Source organism: Vipera berus, assembly GCF_964194415.1.
Source record: "Vipera berus genome assembly, chromosome: 2".
Classification (NCBI taxonomy): Eukaryota; Metazoa; Chordata; class Lepidosauria; order Squamata; family Viperidae; genus Vipera; species Vipera berus.
In genome coordinates this window covers 220,497,529-220,517,677 of record NC_138203.1, presented here as the reverse complement: position 1 = coordinate 220,517,677, position 20,149 = coordinate 220,497,529, and the positions used below count along the sequence as shown (strand labels likewise).

Below are 20,149 nucleotides of genomic sequence, written 5' to 3'. Positions count from 1 at the left end.
AGCACCTGTCCAGCCTAGACGAGTTCAAATCACCAGGACCAGATGGATTACACCCCAAAGTTCTCAAGGAACTGGCAGACGTGATCTCAGAACCACTGAACTATATTTTTCAAGGATCCTGGAGCACTGGGGAACTACCAGAGGACTGGAAGAGAGCTGATGTAGTTCCCATCTTCAAAAAAGGGAAAAAATAGATCCAGGAAACTACAGACCTATCAGCCTGACTTTGATACCTGGGAAGATTCTGGAAAAGATAATCAAACAACAAATCAGAGAACACCTTGATGCAAACAAAGTCATTACTAAAAGTCAACATGGGTTTGTCAAAAACAGATCATGCCAGACAAATCTTATTACATTCTTTGACCAAGTGACAAAATTAGTGGAATGCTGTAGATATAATTTACTTGGACTTCAGTAAGGCATTTGATAAAGTAGATCGCAACCTACTACTTGATAAGATAGAAAAATGTGGGTTACATAGCATCACCACCAGATAGATTCGTAGCTGGACAGACTCGAACACTGGGCGCTATCTAACAAAATGAAATTCAATGGTGAAAAAAGTAAGGTTCTACATTTAGGCAGGAAAAATCAAATGCACAGGTATAGTATAGGTGGTACCTTGCTCAATAGTAGTAACTGTGAGAGGGATCTCGGAGTCCTAGTAGACAATCACTTCAATATGAGCCAACAGTGTGCTGCAGCTACCAAAAAAGCCAACACAGTGCTAGGCTGCATTAACAGAGGGATAGAATCAAGATCAAGTGAAGTACTAATACCACTTTACAATGCTTTGGTAAGGCCACACCTGGAATACTGCATCCAGTTTTGGTCAATGTAAAAAAGATGTCGAGACTCTAGAAAGGGTACAGAGAAGAGCAACAAAGATGATTGGGGGACTGGAGGCTAAAACATATAGGGAACGGTTGCTGGAATTGGGTATGTGTAGTTTAATGAAGGGAAGAGTGAGGGGTGACATGATAGCAGTGTTCCAATATCTCAGGGGCTGCCACAAAGAAGAGGAAGTCAAGCTGTTCTCCAAAGCACCTGAAAGCAGGACAAGAAGCAATGGATGGAAACTAGTCAAGGAGAGAAGCAACCTAGAACTAAGGAGAAACTTCCTGACAGTTAGAACAATTAACCAGCGGAACAACCTGCCTCCAGAGGTGGTGAATGCTCCAACACTGGAAGTTTTTAAGAAGAGACTGGACAGCCATTTGTCTGAAATGGTATAGGGTTTCCTGCCTGAGCAGGGGGTTGGACTAGATGACCTCCAAGGTACCTTCCAACTTATTATTATTAGAATCCAGTGTCCTCCTGGATTCACGGCTCAGTTTTGATGATCATATAGGAGCCGTGACCAGGGGGGCTTTTGCCCAGGTTCGCCTGGTGCGCCAGTTGCGACCCTATCTGGACCGAGATGCCCTACGCACAGTCACTCATGCGCTCGTGACCTCCCGTTTAGACTACTGCAACGCTCTCTACATGGGGCTGCCCTTGAGGACCACTCGGAGGCTTCAACTGGTACAAAATGCAGCCGCGCGAGTTGTGATGGGAGTTTCCTGTTACTCCCATATAACACCTCTACTCCGCGAGCTGCATTGGCTTCCAGTTGCCCTCCGGGTGAGATTCAAGGTGCTGGTGATGACCTATAAAGCCCTATATGGCTTGGGTCCAGGATATTTGAGGGAACACCTGCTGCCGGCATCAAGCTCCCTTCGTCCTGTGCGCTCCCACAGGGAGGGTCTTCTCAGGGTCCCGCCGGTCAAAGAATGCCGGCGGATGACACCCAGGGGGAGGGCCTTCTCTGTGGGGGCGCCTGCCCTCTGGAACCAGTTGCCTGTGGAGCTTAGGACCGCCCCCGACCTTCGATCATTCCGCCGAGACCTGAAGACCTGGCTCTTCGAGCTTTCCGGCTCAGGCTGAGTTTTAATTGGGTTTTAACTGGGGTTTTACATGTTGCAGGGACTTAGTTTAATCTTTTTTAAATTGGTCTTAATTTTTGTATTAATGTTTTAAAATTATACCCTGTAAACCGCCCTGAGTCCTTCGGGAAAGGGCGGTATATAAATTCAATAAATTAAATTAAATTAAATTAAATTAAATTAAATTAAATTAAATTATTATTATTATTATTATTATTATTATTATTATTATTATTATTATTATTATTATTATTATTAAATCACGTGACCATGTGGATGCTGCAGTGGTCACTAGTATAAAAATGGTCATAAGTCACTTTTTTCAGTGCTGTTTTAACTTCAAACAGTCACCAAATGAACTGTTGTAAGTCAAGGACTATCTGTACATGGAGACTGGTTGGAATGGGTGATGCCTCATCGATGCATGCAGTCCAAGGCCTCAGAGCTTCCAGTTTGTCCAGGAAGAATAGGCAGAATACAAGCATAGTTTGGCAGTGATCTAGTTATGTACAGTATATACTGTACAAGCACATTTGAAACTTGATTGCTCTCAGAAGTTGCTTCTGACAGCCTTTAAACTACAAGGATGGTTCCTGCCACAGCCTCAACCCATCAGCAAATGATGCCCCAAGTGGCTGGAATATGCTGGCCTTGGGTTTCAGTTTCAATCTTCAGTTTCAAGATGTCATCCTTCTGCAAGAAGTGAATGGAGTATTGTACAGGGTAATTTAGGTTCTGAAACTTAAAACCAAATCTTACTCGAGTTGAACTCAACTCCTAATGACTACATAAACATGTCTATCCAGTTTTGTTGGCAGCAATACAGAGTGATTTGTATTGCCTTGTTCCAGAATGATTTTTTTTTAAAAAATCCAGTCTCATCTAATCTATAGACTGGGGTTTCCTGGTGGTCTCTTATCTAAGTATAAATGAGGTTTAGCTTTCTGAGCTCAATCCAAGATTAGTTATGTGCTGCTACCTACTCCAGACCTTCCCTGAGTTCCTCTTAGATTAATGTGAAAAATCTAGAGCCACTTTGACCAGAGACCATAGCAGGAAAGATACATTTGTGCACCCAAACACACACACACACACACACACACACACACACACACACACACACACACACACACAGAGTCTCATTCAGTAGCAGTCTTATTACAGCCTCAGGTGTTGTAAGTCTAAGGATTCTATTAAATAACCAGCCTTTCCATTGTCCTTCTCTTCTGAATCCAATTTTAAAAAGTATCTAAGATAATCAGAGCTTTTTTTGTCTGTTAACAATCCATTTACTCACCAGGACACAATAAAAATGCTGTTTTTATTAGTTTAGAGCAGGGTTTTTTTCAAACTTGGTAAATTTAGGATGTGTGGATTTCAACTCCCCAAATTCCCCTAGCTAGCAGGATTTCCCCAGCTTGTCTAGACTTTACGAAGGAGCACTAGACCTACTTGGGCCAGTGCTTGCCCCACTAGTGCTTGCCCTATTTGTCTAATGCAGAGGATGATTGGCCAATGGTGGGAGGTGTGTAGTGGGGTGCCCCAGGGCTCTTCAGCATCTCCATCAACGATTTGGACGAGGGGTTAGATGGGAACTCATCAAATTTGCAGACAACACCAAGCTGGCAGGAATAGCCAACATTCCAGAAGATAGGCTTTAGATAAGCTAGAAGCAATCTAGGCTTTAGCAAAATCATCAGGATGGTCTTCCCCATGTTGGCTGGAGGTGATAGGAGCAATATTGATACGTTTGGGGGGGACTTGGTTGGGGAAAACTGCACTAGGGTTTGAGCAACAGGTAGATCAGTGGCAAAGTGGTATATATGGATAGACCAGACAACAAACACTGTAAGAACAATGGATTTAAATTCCAGTTCATTAAGGAGAAGGAGAAAAAATAGAAGACAGATTAAAAATACACCTAGGACAGTCCACCAATAATTAATTACTACATTATTCTGAAGGTAGGAGAGTGGTTTCCTATACTCTTGAGAATTTGTTTTTGTTATTTGAGCTTAGGGATGGATACAGAAATAATAGGCAGAGATGGTCTGCTTCTACTGTGATTCAGAAATTATTAGCTACTTGTTTCATAGAAAGGAGACCTTATGTCCGCGGGAGTCCACTGTTGTACAGATAGGCGGGAGTGAGTTCCTCCTCCTGAGGTGTGGCCCTGGGGCTCAGTTGGGCTTGTTGCTAACATACCTGGTGCCCAGATGTGTGGCAACGGCCCTGCCTGAGCTTCTCGATGCCCTCTCAGGGTTGTCGGTTGAGTTTCCCAGACTTATAGTTCTGGGCGACTTTAACCTGCCTTCTCTGGGAGGGTCATCTGAGTTAGCCCGGGAGTTCTTGGCCTCCATGACGGCCATGGACCTGACCCAAGTAATTCAGGGTCTGACTCATAGGGGGGACACACTCTCGACCTAGTAAGATAGAAAGATGTGGGTTAGACAGTATCACCACCAGATGGATTCATAGCTGGCTGACCGGCTGTACTCAGCGTGTGGTCCTCAATGGAACTGCATCTACATGGAGGGAAGTGTGTAGTGGGGTGCCCCAGGGCTCTGTTCTGGGCCCAGTGCTCTTCAACATCTTCATCAACGATTTGGATGAGGGGATAGATGGGGAATTTGCATACGACACCAAATTTGCAGACAACACCAAGCTGGCAGGAATAGCCAAACCTCCAGAAGATAGGCTTTAGATACAGGAGGATCTTGACAGACTTGAACATTGGGCACTATCTAACAAAATGAAATTCAATGGTGAAAAAAGTAAGGGTCTACATTTAGGCAGGAAAAATCAAATGCACAGGTATAGTATAGGTGGTACCTTGCTCAATAGTAGCAACTGTGAGAGGGATCTCGGAGTCCTAGTGGACAATCACTTAAATATGAGCCAGCAGTGCGCTGCAGCTGCCAAAAAAAGCCAACACACTGCTAGGCTGCATTAACAGAGGGATAGAATCAAGATCATGTGAAGTATTAGTACCATTTTACAATGCCTTGGAAAGGCCACACTTGGAATACTGCATCCAGTTTTGACCACCACGATGTAAAAAAGATGTTGAGACTCTAGAAAGAGTGCAGAGAAGAGCAACAAAGATGATTAGGGGACTGGAGGCTAAAACATATAAGGAACGGTTGCTGGAATTGAGTATGTCTAGTTTAATGAAGAGAAGGATGAGGGGGGACATGATAGCAGTGTTCCAATATCTCAGGGGCTGCCACAAAGAAGAGGGAGGCAAGCTATTCTCCAAAGCGCCCGAAGGCAGGACAAGAAGCAATGGGTGGAAACTAACCAAGGAGAGAACCAACCTAGAACTAAGGAGAAACTTCCTGACAGTTAGTACAATTAATCAGTGGAACAACCTGCCTCCAGAAGCGGTGAATGCTCCAACATTAGAAGTTTTTAAGAAGAGACTGGACAGCCATTTGTCTGAAATTATTATTATTATTATTAATTCCATTTATATCCCGCCCTTCTCCGAAGACTCAGGGCGGCTTACAAGCTTAGCAGTAGCCTTCATTCTATGTATATGCCTGCTTATTAGGGCTTTCACACACACCCCAAGCGGCATTATTACAAAGTCAGCTTATTGCCCCCAACAATCTGGGTCCTCATTTTACCTACCTCGGAAGGATGGAAGGCTGAGTCAACCTTGAGCCTGGTGGGACGCGAACCTGCACTAATTGCAGGCAGCTGGTGTTACTTAAGGAGGCATTAGCCCACTGCTCCACCAAGGCTCTTATGGTATAAAGTTTCCTTCCTGAGCAGGGGGTTGGACTAGATGACTTCCAAGGTCCCTTCCAACTCTATTATTATTATTATTATTATTATTATTATTATTATTATTATTATTATTATTATTATTATTGGAATGAAGTCTATCTTGCATAACTTCAAAACTAATCAAGGAGAGAAGCAACCTAGAACTAAGGAGAAACTTCCTGACAGTTAGTACAATTAACCAGTGGAACAACCTGCCTCCAGAAGCGGTGCATGCTCCAACACTGGAAGTTTTTAAGAAGAGACTGAACAGCCATTTGTCTGAAATGGTATAGGGCAGTGATGGCGAACCTTTTAGAGACCGAGTGCCCAAACTACAACCCAAAACCCATGTATGTATCGTCGGGTGCCAGGTGGGTGTGGCCCATTGGGTGGGTGTGGCCCATTGGGTGGGTGTGGCCAATTGGGTGGGCATGGCCCATTGGGTGGGCATGGCTGCGGTGGTAACGGCAGACTGGTTGGGACTAAAAAGTTCAATCAATTCCAACTTTGCAAGATCTTTTTTTTTTCCTGTGAGAAGTTAAAATTGATTGATTGATTGAATCTTTTTTTTTTTGCACATGGTGGCAAAGGCCTAAAGCAAAAAGGTTTTATAAAACCCAGCTGAAGGCCTAGGACTGGGGCGACGGTGCGTGTGCCCACAGAAAGGGCTTTGTGTGCCACCTGTAGCACGCGTGCCATAGGTTCGCCACCACGGATATAGGGGTTCCTGCCTGAGCAGGGGGTTGCACTAGATGACCTCCAAGGTACCTTTCATTATTATTATTATTATTATTATTATTATTATTATTATTATTATTATTATTATTATTATTATTATTATTATTCACTATCTGAACAGGAACTAAGGGTATCCCCTGCCCTGTTCCTCAGGTTTTTGCAGAGAAGATTCCATGTTATTTGTCTTTTCCCATGCTTCTGTGATCACCATGGTGGCAACTTTTCATTGCTTTCTTAACTCCTCAGTGTTTTGCTGCTGGCAGTTATGCATTTGGGCTCATTTCCTAATCATATCAATAGACCGTTGCAATGGATTTGCAGGAATTGGAAGGTCAGGAAAGCCAAGAACTCTACCAAACTATGTATAGACTGTTCCTTCTTACAAAAGGCAACAATCTATTGGCATGAACTGAAGGTCATAAAAGCTTGTAAAAAACCCCAACAACAGATGCAGCACCATTGGAATAGAGTGTTAAGCCCAACTGCCCCACATAGTGATAACATAATGTGATTGGCAGACAAATCCTTTTGTCCCCCAAGTACTACTACCCCATTGTTTGAAAGTTCCCTTGGAACATACATACACGAAACAAATGAAATTAATCAACAAACCCATTGTTCCAGTTTATGCAACATGGTGGACTATAAACTAAGTATATGCACTGAAGATGTACAACATGGTAGGCCAAAATATCTTATAGTTTATGATATCCTGGTTGCAACATAACATGCTTCATTAGGACAATTAGAGACCCAATTGTTATGTGCATACAACATAAGGTAAGGTTATCTAATATTAGCTTTAGTGGAGAGGTTGAGTGGGAATGGTTTATATATTTATTTATTAATCAAATATATTTGGCATATTGTTCAAATCCAGTATATATGACTTGCTCAACCATAAATTAAATATACTGAAAACATGCATTAATCTAGAAACCAAATTGAGTGTGTTGTGCTGCACCTGTCCTGCTTATCAAATGAACCTGGCATAAATGTAACTCAAGGCTTCAAAACTCAGCATTCTTATTTTTAAAAAGTATTGCCCTTAGTGGGATTTCTGAGTAAGCAAGTTTAGTTAGGAATTAGTTGTTTCCCATTTCTTAAAATCAAGATCTTGGCATCCTAGAATAATTAATGTTTCCAATGGTACAAGACTCAAATCAACAAAGGTTTTCAAAACACGTAACATTGGTCAATTTTCCTGCAAATAACAATTAGATCTAACTCCCCCTTTGTGGGTGAAGACCACTGTTACAAATGTGAATGGCTGAGCTTTGCAAGAGGCAGTTATTGGTAAAGGTAAAAAAGAAAAATTGGGGGTGGGGGAGCTTTACTTGGCTTTACTTTGCACATGGCAGAACAGGAATTTAATTCATTTTACTCTTGTGACACATCAACAAGGAGACTGTTGCTCACTCAATGTTCTCCTGATTTCTGTGGCTCCCTTCTTCATGTGACAGCCTTTTGTAGATGTCCCTAAGGAGAATATGAGATGAAGAGTGAATTGAAGCAAATTTCTACCTTTACTGTTTGTTTATAAAGATCTCTTGTACATGAAAGAGATTTTGATATATACTCTAGAGTTCTCCAATCAGCTGTCAAGGGACCAAAGCATTATAACTACTCTATGGGGGCAGGAAGTTGGTGTTCTCTTTCTGAACATAGTAAGGAAATTCTATAAATTTTTAGAGAAGTACAAGGATTTCCAGAACATCATTATGAAAGTCCAGATGTCAGAGTACCAGACGGAGCTCCACATAACTAGTCTTATTCAGATAACTTTCAGAAGAAGAGAAATTTATTTACTTATTAAATTTATATGCCATGCCTCCCACCCAGGTGAGAGGGGCCGCATATTTCCAAACCTAAATTTCCAAATGTAAATCCAGGATTATGGATTGTTTTCAAAATAAAAGGTAAAGGTAAAGGTTCCCCCGCACATGCGTGCTAGTTGTTTCCAACTCTAGGGGCCGGTGCTCATCTCTGTTTCAAAGCCGAAGAGCCAGTGCTTGTCCGAGGACAAATCCGTGGTCATGTGGCCGGCATGACTAGACGCCAAAGGCGCACGGAACGCTGTTACCTTCCCACCGTAGTGGTCCCTATTTTTCTACTTGCATTTTTACGTGCTTTTAAACTGCTAGGTTGGCAGAAGCTGGGACGAGTAACAGGCGCTCACTCTGCTATGCGGCACTCAGGATTCGACCCTCCAAATTGCTGACCTTCTGATCGACAAGCTCAGTGTCCTAACCCACTGAGCAGTCCCCTTGGTTGAAATGTTTTCCTTAAACACTTTTTGTGGGAGAAAATCACACCAAACCTATTTTTAAATTCTTGGTCAAAAAGACATTTGAGCTGCATTGTATGATCCAATTTTGGGCATAATGTGATTCTTGAACAATGGGAGAAATGTGGATAAAAGGTTTAAAATTTACATTAAATTATAACCTAAAAGAAAATTTTTACAAAATAATGTATCGCTGGTATTTAACACCAGATAAGTTATCTAGAATGTATAAAGGTATTTCAAATGAATGTTGGAAATGTAAATGTAAAGAAGGGACTTTTTATCATTTATGGTGGACGTGTGATAAGGCAAAGAAATATTGGAGTAGGATTCATATATTAATGCAGAAAATTCTTAAAGTGAACATAAAGATTAAATCAGAAATTTTCCTTCTGGGCCTAATGGAAAGAGAACTGGAAAAAAAATTGGAACTCTGATTTTATATATAGTGACAGCAGCAAGATTGCTCTATGCACAAAAGTGGAAGGATGCCTCAATTCCTACCATGGATGAATGGTTACAAAAGCTGATGCAATTAGCAGAGATGGCCAAATTGGCTGTGCTGATAAAAGAAAACATAAGTACTTTTATTTCTACTTGGAAACTGCTTCCGTAATTTGTGCTTGAGGTGGGAAAAAATGATATTATGATTTTGGGTTTTACCTATTAGACCGATTTGCCAATATAGAAATGGCTAGTGCATACTACTATAGAAATGTATGTGATTTGAGTTTAATGTCTGATTTTCACTGCAACAGAGAGAGTCGGAAGTCAATACCTTTTGTTTCTTCCCCTCCCTTCTTCACACCTTTTTTGTTTTCCCTTTTTCTACTGTTGTCCCCTACTATTTGCTTTTGTATTTTCACATTTTATGTTATAAATGAATAAAACTAATTTTAAAAAAAGACATTTGAGCTGCACCCATATTCTTTCCTAGGGCTTGGTTCCATATTTTGTAGAATTGAATGAATGAACAAACCTTTATTATCAAAGTACAATATGTATACAGTGAGATTGGCTGAGCCTCTCTTCATGCCCCCCTACAACTCACAGTGACAACAAACCCACCATCTTGTTACACCATGTGAGCTAATTGCACAACACACTGGCCTCACAAGTCAATCATACATAGAGTTATTTCCCATTCAGGAGCCTGACAGCCCATGGATAGAAGCTGTTCTTCAGCCTGTTGGTACAGCTGGCTATACATTCCATGCCTGTATATCTATGCTTCCTTCCTCTTTTCTTTCCTACAATTTATTTTTCAATTTATTTATTTTTTTCAATTTATTTTATTAATGTTAATGGGGTTAAAGGGTAACACATCATACAGACATTTTCTAAGAAATGTCAGTTATTTCAGTTTCAGTTTAATGGATGGCACTAGATAGGAGTTGATCTATACTTGCACATAAACACGTAGGCAAGAAAGGAGATTTTCTAAACAGAAGAGGAAAGGACAATATGTTGTTACTAATGTTTTGAGTGGTTATGAAGGAAGTACATGAGATACTGATTTGGCAGAGATCTGGGGAGGATCTGAGGCACAACAATGGCTATGCTGATGTCACCATACCCTTTAGAAGTAATGACAACAGGAGTCAGAGAGGAAGTGGAGGTTAAACGCCTCCAAATTTATCAAGTAGCATCTGCACTGACTTATTGAAAAAAAGTTCAACAAGGCCATGTTTGACTGCTAGACAGTCATCAGCATATTCCATCTATAACATGACTAAGGTAACAAAGAGGGTGAAGATAAAGAGTAATTTCATCCGCTGCTCTGTAACACCATTTCAACATCAAATCCATTCAAAGCAAGAGCTGGTTCTTCTTGCTGAAACGTCTCCATTTAAATTTTATTTATCACATGTAGATATTTTATTTGGGAAGTTAAGATGGTGTATATCAGGGTCACCCAATGTGGTCTATATTGATTCACAAGGGTTGATAGGACTAGTCAAAGGGTAGATTATGTTTAGTCACACAATCAGCCAGCATTTTTAACCACATATCAAATCCTTCCCAAGGACCTGGGATAGGCAGATGTTGTTTGATGGTGTTAAAGGTACCATCGGAGGATGTAAGCTGTTCCAAGTAAAGCTGTCTTTTGCAATTGACTGATAGTGATTTTCTCAATGCCAGTTGTGTTCAGGTAGGGCTACAATTGTTTTGGGATTGCACTTAAGGTGCTTATTATTATTTGCAGTACCATTATATATAATTTTGGGGTTAATGAGCAATCTGAAAAATTCTTCTCATAATTTTTCTGTACATCCTGTGATATAAGCTGGGCTGAGAAAGAATGGATATAGTAAAGAGCACAGATGGGTAGTATTTGATTCTGGAAAACACCATCCCTCAAACAGTTCACATCCACCATCTTAACCACGACATAACACACCTTATCATGTTTCTTTTCAAGGGTTGGGAAACCTTAAATAGGTAGTGAATACCCTGTGAGTAGGTGGAGAAACCTGATTAGTGGTCTTTAAGTTTGTATATGTATATGTATGTATAACATTGGTTTTATAATTAGAGTATTGTGACTATTAAATATGATTGTGTGGTCATAGTTTCATGGATTGTGTTGCTGCTGTGAGCTCCTTAGGATCCTGGTGATTGAAGTAACACAAAACATCTGTAATCAACAGACAAAGGATTGACTAAAGGAATGAATTATTACACACCTTCTGTGGCGGGGCATGTATTAAAACCTGAGTTGCTTTCCCCTTGGACTTCAGTTTTCTGATATTCTTCCTCAGGGACAAAAAGCTGTAAAGGAATTATAAGTATTTGCTAGGATAAAACAACATGAAAATCCTCCTTCAATGTGATACCACTGAACAGGCTTTATGAAATGTTTCTTAAATGATCCTCAAACCAGATAACCTATAGAAGTGATATTTCTTGTTCTTACCTTACATCTATACACAACCAAAGTTTCACATGTTTCTTCCCTTTATTCTCACTTGAGAAAATGCTGTATATTTGAAAATATATTTATGTATTTTTTTGCCCCTTTTTCACTTGCTAAACATGCTTAGTATTCCCTAGACCTTTGCAATATTTTCAGCTACTGTATAATAAAAAACTGATCCTTCTTGTTATATACATATAAACAACAATGCCAGAAAAGCAAAGGTTTAATTGGATTTCACCTTTGTGCAGATCTGATTTTAGAGTTCAGTCAAAAATTGTTTTCTCCCGTCTATAGGGTAATAGTGAGGAGTTTCAAGAAGATTAGAAACAAGCTCTGATTGTTGGTGAAAAGATCACATTAAAATGTTAAAAGTTTATGCTTTTTTGTGGGGCTGCATTACTATCTGTTCAGTGCTGCATGCAGCTCATGGACCACAAGTCGGACACCTGGATTAGAGCAAGAATATGAAAATTTGAGTCAACATCCTATAAAACGCACGCTGGTTGTCTACCACATGAGCAGAAGCTATATTATTTTACATGAAAATGTAACAAAAAAGAGCCCTCCTGCATTCTGGTATTTATTTTTTTAAAATGTTTGTTTTGTCTTTTTCACTAACCCAGGCAATCAATCCCCTTTTGCTTTCCACACAGGGATCAGCAGTTTACAGAAGCACTTAGGAATGACAGTTTAGCAAGCTTCATTTCTACCCTTGAAGAGCTGGACAATGCTTGCTGGAAAGGGAAATCTAGAGTTCTAGAACTTTTTTGTGAACTAGAACTTTATAGCACAGGTACAACTGTGCTATACCTGTGGTAGGTTATAGAACTTTATAGAACAGGTTCTCCAATGCACAATGCCTTCTGGGTTCTGGAGGCTCCAAATTTTTTTCTTGAGCAATCATATGAAAATAAACCCTACTGACTTTCATAAGATGTACATATACACTGTGGATAGAAGCGTAAGAATCCTATCTTTGGCTTTCATTCTTGCATGTCTCCCCTGAACCACCATGCACTCTTTGAAGACCAACACATTCTTTTATCCAGTGCTTTTTTTGTAAAAGAAAAAGGTGCCGGAACTCACACATGTCATACAACCTGCCTTGCCTAGCCTATAAAGTTCCATCCAAAAAAGGTGCCGGAACTCCGTTCTGAGCGTTCTATGACAAAAAAAGCCCTGCTTTTATCTAATGGCAGTGGTGTGGGAGGACACTTGAAAAGCTTTTGTGTATTAATGCATTCAGATGTCTCTTTTGTCCTCCCTGGCAGTGAGCCAACAAAGCTAATTGGGGACATGGCAGGAGAGCTGCACATAGCAACTTTGAAGGTGACACTGATTATTGATGCCCCTTTGACAGCTTTCAGAACTGCACCTTGCATTTGGTATTTTAGAACTAAAGAACTTGGCCATGGAGCAGAAACATCTGCAAATCCAGCTCTCTTTATGCCTTTTCCCTTTTCTCCTTTCTGAAAAGATTCCAGCTTGGGCCACTGCTTAATTGATGCTGGGTCACTGGGAAAAAAGCTGAACTTTAACTATCGCAGACCATTCCTTCTGCTTCGGATCCCACATGCTCTCCTGCCCTGCACCAGATGTACTAAGCAGAGCTTTGTGGGGTGAGTCATGACTGAGACTTCTGCTCCCCTCTATGCTGTTGGCAGTTTAACCACAGGCCAGCCTGTGGCAGCAGGTGTCGTACAGTTGGCCACTGCAACAGTTTTGAACATAGCACTTGAGATCCTTAGTAAAAAAGCACACAGCCTCCTGTTTTTATTATGCGGCATTGTGTTGTGTTTTTTTTTTGAGAAAGGAGGAGGTTAAACAACATTTTACTGAGACCACTCTGAAAATCCAGAATAGAAATACTGTAGAAAGAAACATTTTAAATAGAGAAACATTTAGCCGTTTGACATTGTGTTTCTGCTTTGATAAGCGATCTCCTTCTGCAAGCTATTGCAATCAGCCAATCTATAAACAGTTCCCTTCAAAGAAATATAAAAAGGCATGACTATAAAAAGATAACAGAAACTTCACTCTGGAACCACCACTTGTCTTTGCATGCAAGCATAGACTGACTTTCACGAAGCGCCAAAGAGAAAAAAATTAAAAGTTATTAGAGATCAAAGACTGATATTAATTTATAAAAGACTTACTTGACATAGAATTCTTGACATGTTTACATGGGAATAAGTTTCATTGTGTTTAGTGGAGCTTATTTCTTGCTGTGAATTGCAATTTGACTATATCCTGCTTTATCTAGAGCTATTCCTTCACTGCCTTTGATTTTATAAATTAAAGTGGAGGTTTTGAAAACAAAAATTGGAGAGGATTTAAGAAAATGTGTTTCCTTTTTCTGCGTTTACTGTAGATATTTCCAAATTCTGCCGTGACCAAACCAGTTGTCACCTTGCTCACTTATGCTGCTGGCACACTGAAGACCTACATTTAACCCTCAGTTATAAAGGCTGAGATGGATGGCCAATGTTTTTGTGGTTGTGGGCTGGAAAATCACAATACGACTTCCATAGTAGGCCTGGCAGTGACATAAAATCTCTCTAGGAGAGCAGGACTGTGGGTTTTTTGGTTTTTTGTTTTTGTTTTTGAGGAAGAGCTAAATTAGGAATAATTAATTTTTTTTCCAGAATTTCTATGGAGATCCTTGATATACAGTTGAAGGGTTCTGAGATGCAAAATAAGGAGCAGTAAAGCTGGAGGCATCATTCCATAAGTCACAGGTTACCTATGCTTTCTCTAGACAGATGAAAACATAATTTTTCACAGCTGGTAATTTGTGCATCAGCAAAAAAGTGGCTTGTCTTTAGAAATCAGAACATTTTTCTAGTTGGTAATGAAAATATTTTTTGTCCTTTGTCTGTATGAGCAATGACTTGAGAAATCTGGAAATTCTCTTTATGATAAGCAAGTCTGTCAGCCCAATTTTACATCACAAAATTACAGTTGTGGGGCGACATTGAAGGAGAGAATGGTACTTATTCTGTCTTGAGTGCCTAGAGCAGACTTATCCATTCTGGGAGGACTGCACCTCCCAGAACTCTCCAGCCAGCATTATGATTGCTATGAATGCTGGGAAATGAAGTCAACATACCTGGAAAGTGCTAATTTGGAAAAAAAAATCTGTCCTAGAGGAAAATCAGGCTATAAATCTAATGAATAAATTAATAGCACAAATATATTGGAAATGTTCTGAAAAGCCACAATAATAGTGTGTTTGATTCATTTGCCTTCCAACTCTCCGGCTCCCCAGCTAGATTTTTTTTCCCCAAACTTTACTGCAGAAATATAATGAGAGGGACTAGTACAATCATGTTTAAAGTTTTTTTTAGGCACTGAAGCCCTAGAACATAACTTAGCCCTCCAAGCCTTGGTGCAAATCCCAGGGACTTTTGTTGTTACCAAAATGTAATTTTTATTGTGAGATAAGAAAAATAATAATAAATAATCGAAGAATAATAATATTAGTTTTAATTGAAGCTACAATTCTATTTTGTTTTCACGGAGGCTACATTCTTGACTTTCTAAAGTGTAACCTTTATTTTACTACTGAGCGACAGAGGACAGCCCTTAGTCCTGGAAAAAAAATGATGCATCCTTAGATTGAAAGATGAGCTGCTACTTAAGAAGAAAAAGAAAGCATGCCACAGTTTTGATTCTGTACACTTACCCACTTTCTTGGCCTTCCCCTGGGCTTTTTTGCAGTAGAGATGTGCCCCTGTAATATAGAACAACACCAGCAGCAACAACAATAAAAACAGCATGTCTCTTAGGCAATATGTACTCTTTGCAATCAATACATTAAACCCTAATTATCATCTTCTTGATAGGTAGTCTCTAATGATTCAAGAAAGGAAAATGAATTTTGAAAAGATAGTAGAAGAAAGACTTGCATCTAGTGACCAAAATCAACACATTAGGGCTAAAAGAAAAGAAAAATTGGGAGATCACCATCAAAAATCTATTGGCAACTTGAAGCTGAGAAATGAATGAATATGAAAGAAAACTGGGCTAGTCCAGGTTTGAAAAGCACAATGACCTAATTCTCCTTCTCTGCTAGTGGGTCCCAGTGGACGATTATACTGTATCTCATTTTTCAGTGTTAAAGATAAAATATCAGAGATAGAGATGATAGCAGCCAACCAGAGCAACAACGACAACAAAGGTATATACATTCCATTCAGTGTTGAGATTCAGCCAGTTCACACCAATTTGGCAAAACTGGTAGCTAATTTTTTTGTTACCCAGGCCCAGAATGGACTTCTGGAAGTGGGATCCACACAGGTTGTTCACATATTTGAATCCCACCACTGATTCCATTGGTTGAGAACAGTAAAGGGAAAAGTTCTCTGATTAGTTGTCTTCTGAAAGCAAGGGTATCTTCAGAAAGGATTCCTCAACATATTTTAATGTCCAGAGAGATTCCTAATTTATCTGGCTTGATGGTGGTGTTCTAGGCACTACTGGATTTGGTGGCCCCCATTTGGCTGTTGTTTAAAACTTTTGTGAAGACCTGGCTTCTTCACCAGGACTTTGGTGAGATAGACTCCTTGCTTAATTCCATCTGGTCTCTTGGTCTTGGCCATCTTTTATTTTCCTTTTAATGTATTTTAATCTAATTTCATTCTTTTGATTGTTGTGAGCCACCCAGAATTGTTGGGAGTCAGATGGGGTATTTTAATCAATTATTACTATTAATAATTATTACTGGATGTGTTAGCCAGACAACTGTTTGAAAATCTCATAATGTCTCCATAGAATCCTAACATAAAGGAGCTGTATCAATGGCAATTCCATGTGATGAAAGAGATATAGGAGATAAAGAAAACAAGTAGAAGATATCAAAGTTGATAGTGGCAGTCATTATTACTTTTGGAATCAAATTGTTTAACTGAAAAACAATATTCTCAATGGCAAAGGAGGACATGTGACATTAGACAAAAAAGGTCAAGGAATCATTTAGAAGAAATGAGCAAAGAATAACAGTGGAGAATGATAGGTTGTCGGTTGATGGGTTATATTTAATGCATTAGTACTGGCATATTGTATGACAGTCAATTTGGTGTAGTGATTAAGGCATCAGGCTAGAAAATGGGAGATCCTGAGATCTAGTCCTTCCTTAGGTGCAAAACCAGTTGGGTGCTTTGGGTCAGTCATTCTCTCCCAATGCTAGGCAGGAGGCAAGCACAAACCATTTCTGAAAAACTAGTCAAGAAAACTTTAAGGGCTAGTCCAGGTAATTGTTGGGAATCAAAAACTGATTCAAAGGCTCAGAAAATCTGGCGTATAATAAAGGGAAACTTTTAAATTACAGTATATGATTTATATACAAGTACTTGTATATTTGATTTCAGTTCTTTGTTTCTCTAGGCCCAAAGACCATCAGTCCCTTTCTTCTATCAGAAAGTAAAGAAGATTGGAGTAGAACATGCCAATCTGATTGTTCTTACCATTAGTCCACACCCAGCACTCCTCTTCTTGCTTCCCTTTGGCCGTCCACGTGGTTTCTTTGGGGGCAGAGGTCCAGTTGGATCCTTTTTGGATGGAAAAGCGGGGAAGGTTATTATGAATGAGAAGGACAGCTATCGCTATGTCTTATTTTTCTCTGTATGTAACTACAGAGAATATTGCAAGATAAAATCTAGTGTTACACCAGATGAAATGAATAAAACCTCCAGGATGTACACCCAGAATCTTTTGGTGGCTGATACTGAACAGGTTTCCTGAAGGCATCAAATCTAAATAAACTATTAGACAGAAGTGCCTATTACTGAGTCTCAATAATTCTCATGATGTAAAAAAATGACTTCTACGATGGATATCAGATCTCGGGTAATGCCAAATTGCAGATCAATTGGACTCAAAAGTGTATGTGATGAGAAGATTATTTGATTAACCTGGGATCTTCTATGACACCAATATTAGCAAAAGAGAAGAAAATAATCTATTAATAGTTAAATGTGGAATCTAAAGCAGTGCTTTTGTTAGCTCTTCTTAATTACTTTTCCAATGGATACACCTCAGTATTAGTCAAAAGGAACACTTGTCACTGACATCCACTGGATACAGCTGAAATATTCTATAGACATCAACAGTGTTACTTGTCTGTGGGTGGCTATGGTTGTTTTGGAGAACAATGTAGAAAACAATCATCTGCTGTTTTATTGCAAAGCAATCATTCTTTTCTTCCTCAGAATGTGCATGCTTTGGCTATGCTCAGCATACTAGAAAACTGAAAGACAGCCTACTCCAGCTGTGTAAGCAGGCTGAGAACTGCTGTGACTTTTCTGTCCAGATGTAAGGACCATCATCTGATGCTACAGAGTACCTAGGTTGTCCAGGAAAGTGAATGAGTTTATTGGTTTATTGGTAAAATGGACATTTGTTTGTCGGTTAGTCATCTGGTTTGCTGCAATCTTTATGCCTTTCTGGAAATATACATAAACTAGACCTTCTGGAATAAATATTCCCCATAAAAAAGCATGTTGTGAATCCTTAATTCAACCAAATGACACCCTGAACACATAACATCAAGGTCCAGGGAGAGTTAAGGTTTGCAAAAACATAACACCAATCTTTAGTGGGGGAAAAAATAGATGTACCCCTTACTGCAAAAGAAAGCAAAAGCCTTGGGTGCAATTCCAAAACATCTGGAGCATCACTTGAACATCATCGCCATTGACAAAATCAAGTCAGTCAATTGCAAAAGGGAGCTTTACTTGGAACAGCTTACATCCTGCAGATGATACCCTTAACACCATCAGACAACAACATCTATCTATCCCAGATCCCCCGGAAGACTGGGTAGGTGGATAAAAATGCCAAAATCTAGTCTAAACATCTGGTTGATTGTGAATAATAATAATAATAATAATAATAATAATAATAATAATAATAATAATAATAATAATAATAATAATAATAATAATAATATATATATATATATATATATATATACCAGCTGGCTCCCAGCGACTCCGGGCAGTAGGAATGCACATTGTAATTCAAGAATGGAGTACACCACTTCACAATCCTCTAAAGTAACTACAGTTTAGCCCAAACTCAGTCTCTATTACTCAGAGGGCAGAACGATGGCCTTAAATTAGAGAAAGATAGATTCTGACTGGGCATTAAAATAAACTTCCTAACAGGAAGCACAGTTTGATAATGGAACCAATTACCAGCTTCCCTTGATTGGATGAATTCATGTAGTGGCTGGACAACTATGTGCTGGAGATGCTCTTTTGTAGATTCCAGCACTGAACAGTGGTTCAGCTTGAGCATATAAATTGCCCTATACATTATTATGACACACATACGCTGATAAATAGAAAATGATCTCTAGCTTTGACCAAAGCAAAGTTGGCTGGAATTGCTGAGACTGTTTGGGAATTACAAACTGTGTCATCTAATATCATTTCTATTATGGTCAGAGGGGATACTGTTTATAAATCTTAACTTAATACAAAGGCAAAGCATTTAATGGAATTTTCTGAGCTTACTAAAGCATGAACTCTTACCTGTGGCTGCTTCTTTGGCCGCCCCCTTTTTCTTTTCGGCTGCTCGGTCAGGATGGGGGAAGCTGGAGCTATTGGCTTCCCAAGGTTGCTCATGGTGACAATTCAAAGTTTTGAAGGAGCCGTTTCTTCTCAGGTTCCTATAGAAAGGAAGGTGAAGGATCTCAGTTTGCCCCTTTTTTTAAAATCACAGATGCTCCCAACTGTGTTTTATTGCAGAGCTGGAAGACTGAAAGAAAAGTTTTCTGACTACATGATTAAGAACCATTTAATCTTCTTAAATGCTGATTTGGTAATTTCCAGCATCCCACCAGAATGAATCTTTTTTTTAATGTAGCTATCTTCCTCCTTTCTTTGGCTGTTCTGTAAAAATTGATTGATCCATCAATCTGGGGCTCAATCTGCAGCACACACTATGATTTCCACCTCCCCTAACCAGCCTTAGGAAGTCTCAGCATTGGTAAATGTTCTTGCATAGATTAACTTGAAAATCGTGGGCGAGATCTTGCAGTAAATGATAAGAAATGGTGGCAGTGGTGTGTAGGTGTGGGTTGGTGGGCATGTACCAGAGGCCCGGGGGTGGGTGAGGGGGTGGGAAATGCACCCAATCAGAGGAAACCAAGTCAATGGATTTTTTTTAAAAAAAATCAAAGACCTTTGCAAGTAGTTGTACCCAAGGTTAGTTGCCAAGCATCCAAAAGAAGCATGCTTCCTTTCCTCCTTTGTAAGATTAGAGATCAAAACTCACAAAGAATGCTGCTCTTTAGTAGCATTCTTCCCCCCACCTCCTTCTCACCACATCAAGAATATATTAAGAATCCTGGCAACTTTTAGGCAAATGGTCCATTGTTCAATCTACAATCAACCCTATGCACATTTTCAACACTGCCTCAATAAGTGATAAGAGAAGAGCAAATTTACCTGCCAAGAATCTGGGGTAGCTCTGCTTACGTTACCCTGGCACCCTCAGCCC

At 39.7% G+C, this 20,149-nt stretch overlaps 1 protein-coding gene across 1 annotated transcript; it reads right to left on the bottom strand.

Moving 5' to 3' along the window:
- Positions 1-7,798: 7,798 nt before the first annotated feature.
- LOC308661692 (uncharacterized protein) lies at positions 7,799-19,280 on the bottom strand. Its single transcript, XM_081316817.1, has 5 exons — positions 19,180-19,280; positions 17,110-17,193; positions 15,330-15,377; positions 11,412-11,496; positions 7,799-7,916 (listed from the first exon to the last, which is right to left on the bottom strand). Exons 1-5 carry the CDS (start codon positions 19,270-19,272, stop codon positions 7,834-7,836), a joined length of 393 nt encoding a protein of 130 aa, XP_081172943.1. The 5' UTR covers positions 19,273-19,280; the 3' UTR covers positions 7,799-7,833.
- Between the last annotated feature and the right edge of the window lie 869 nt (positions 19,281-20,149).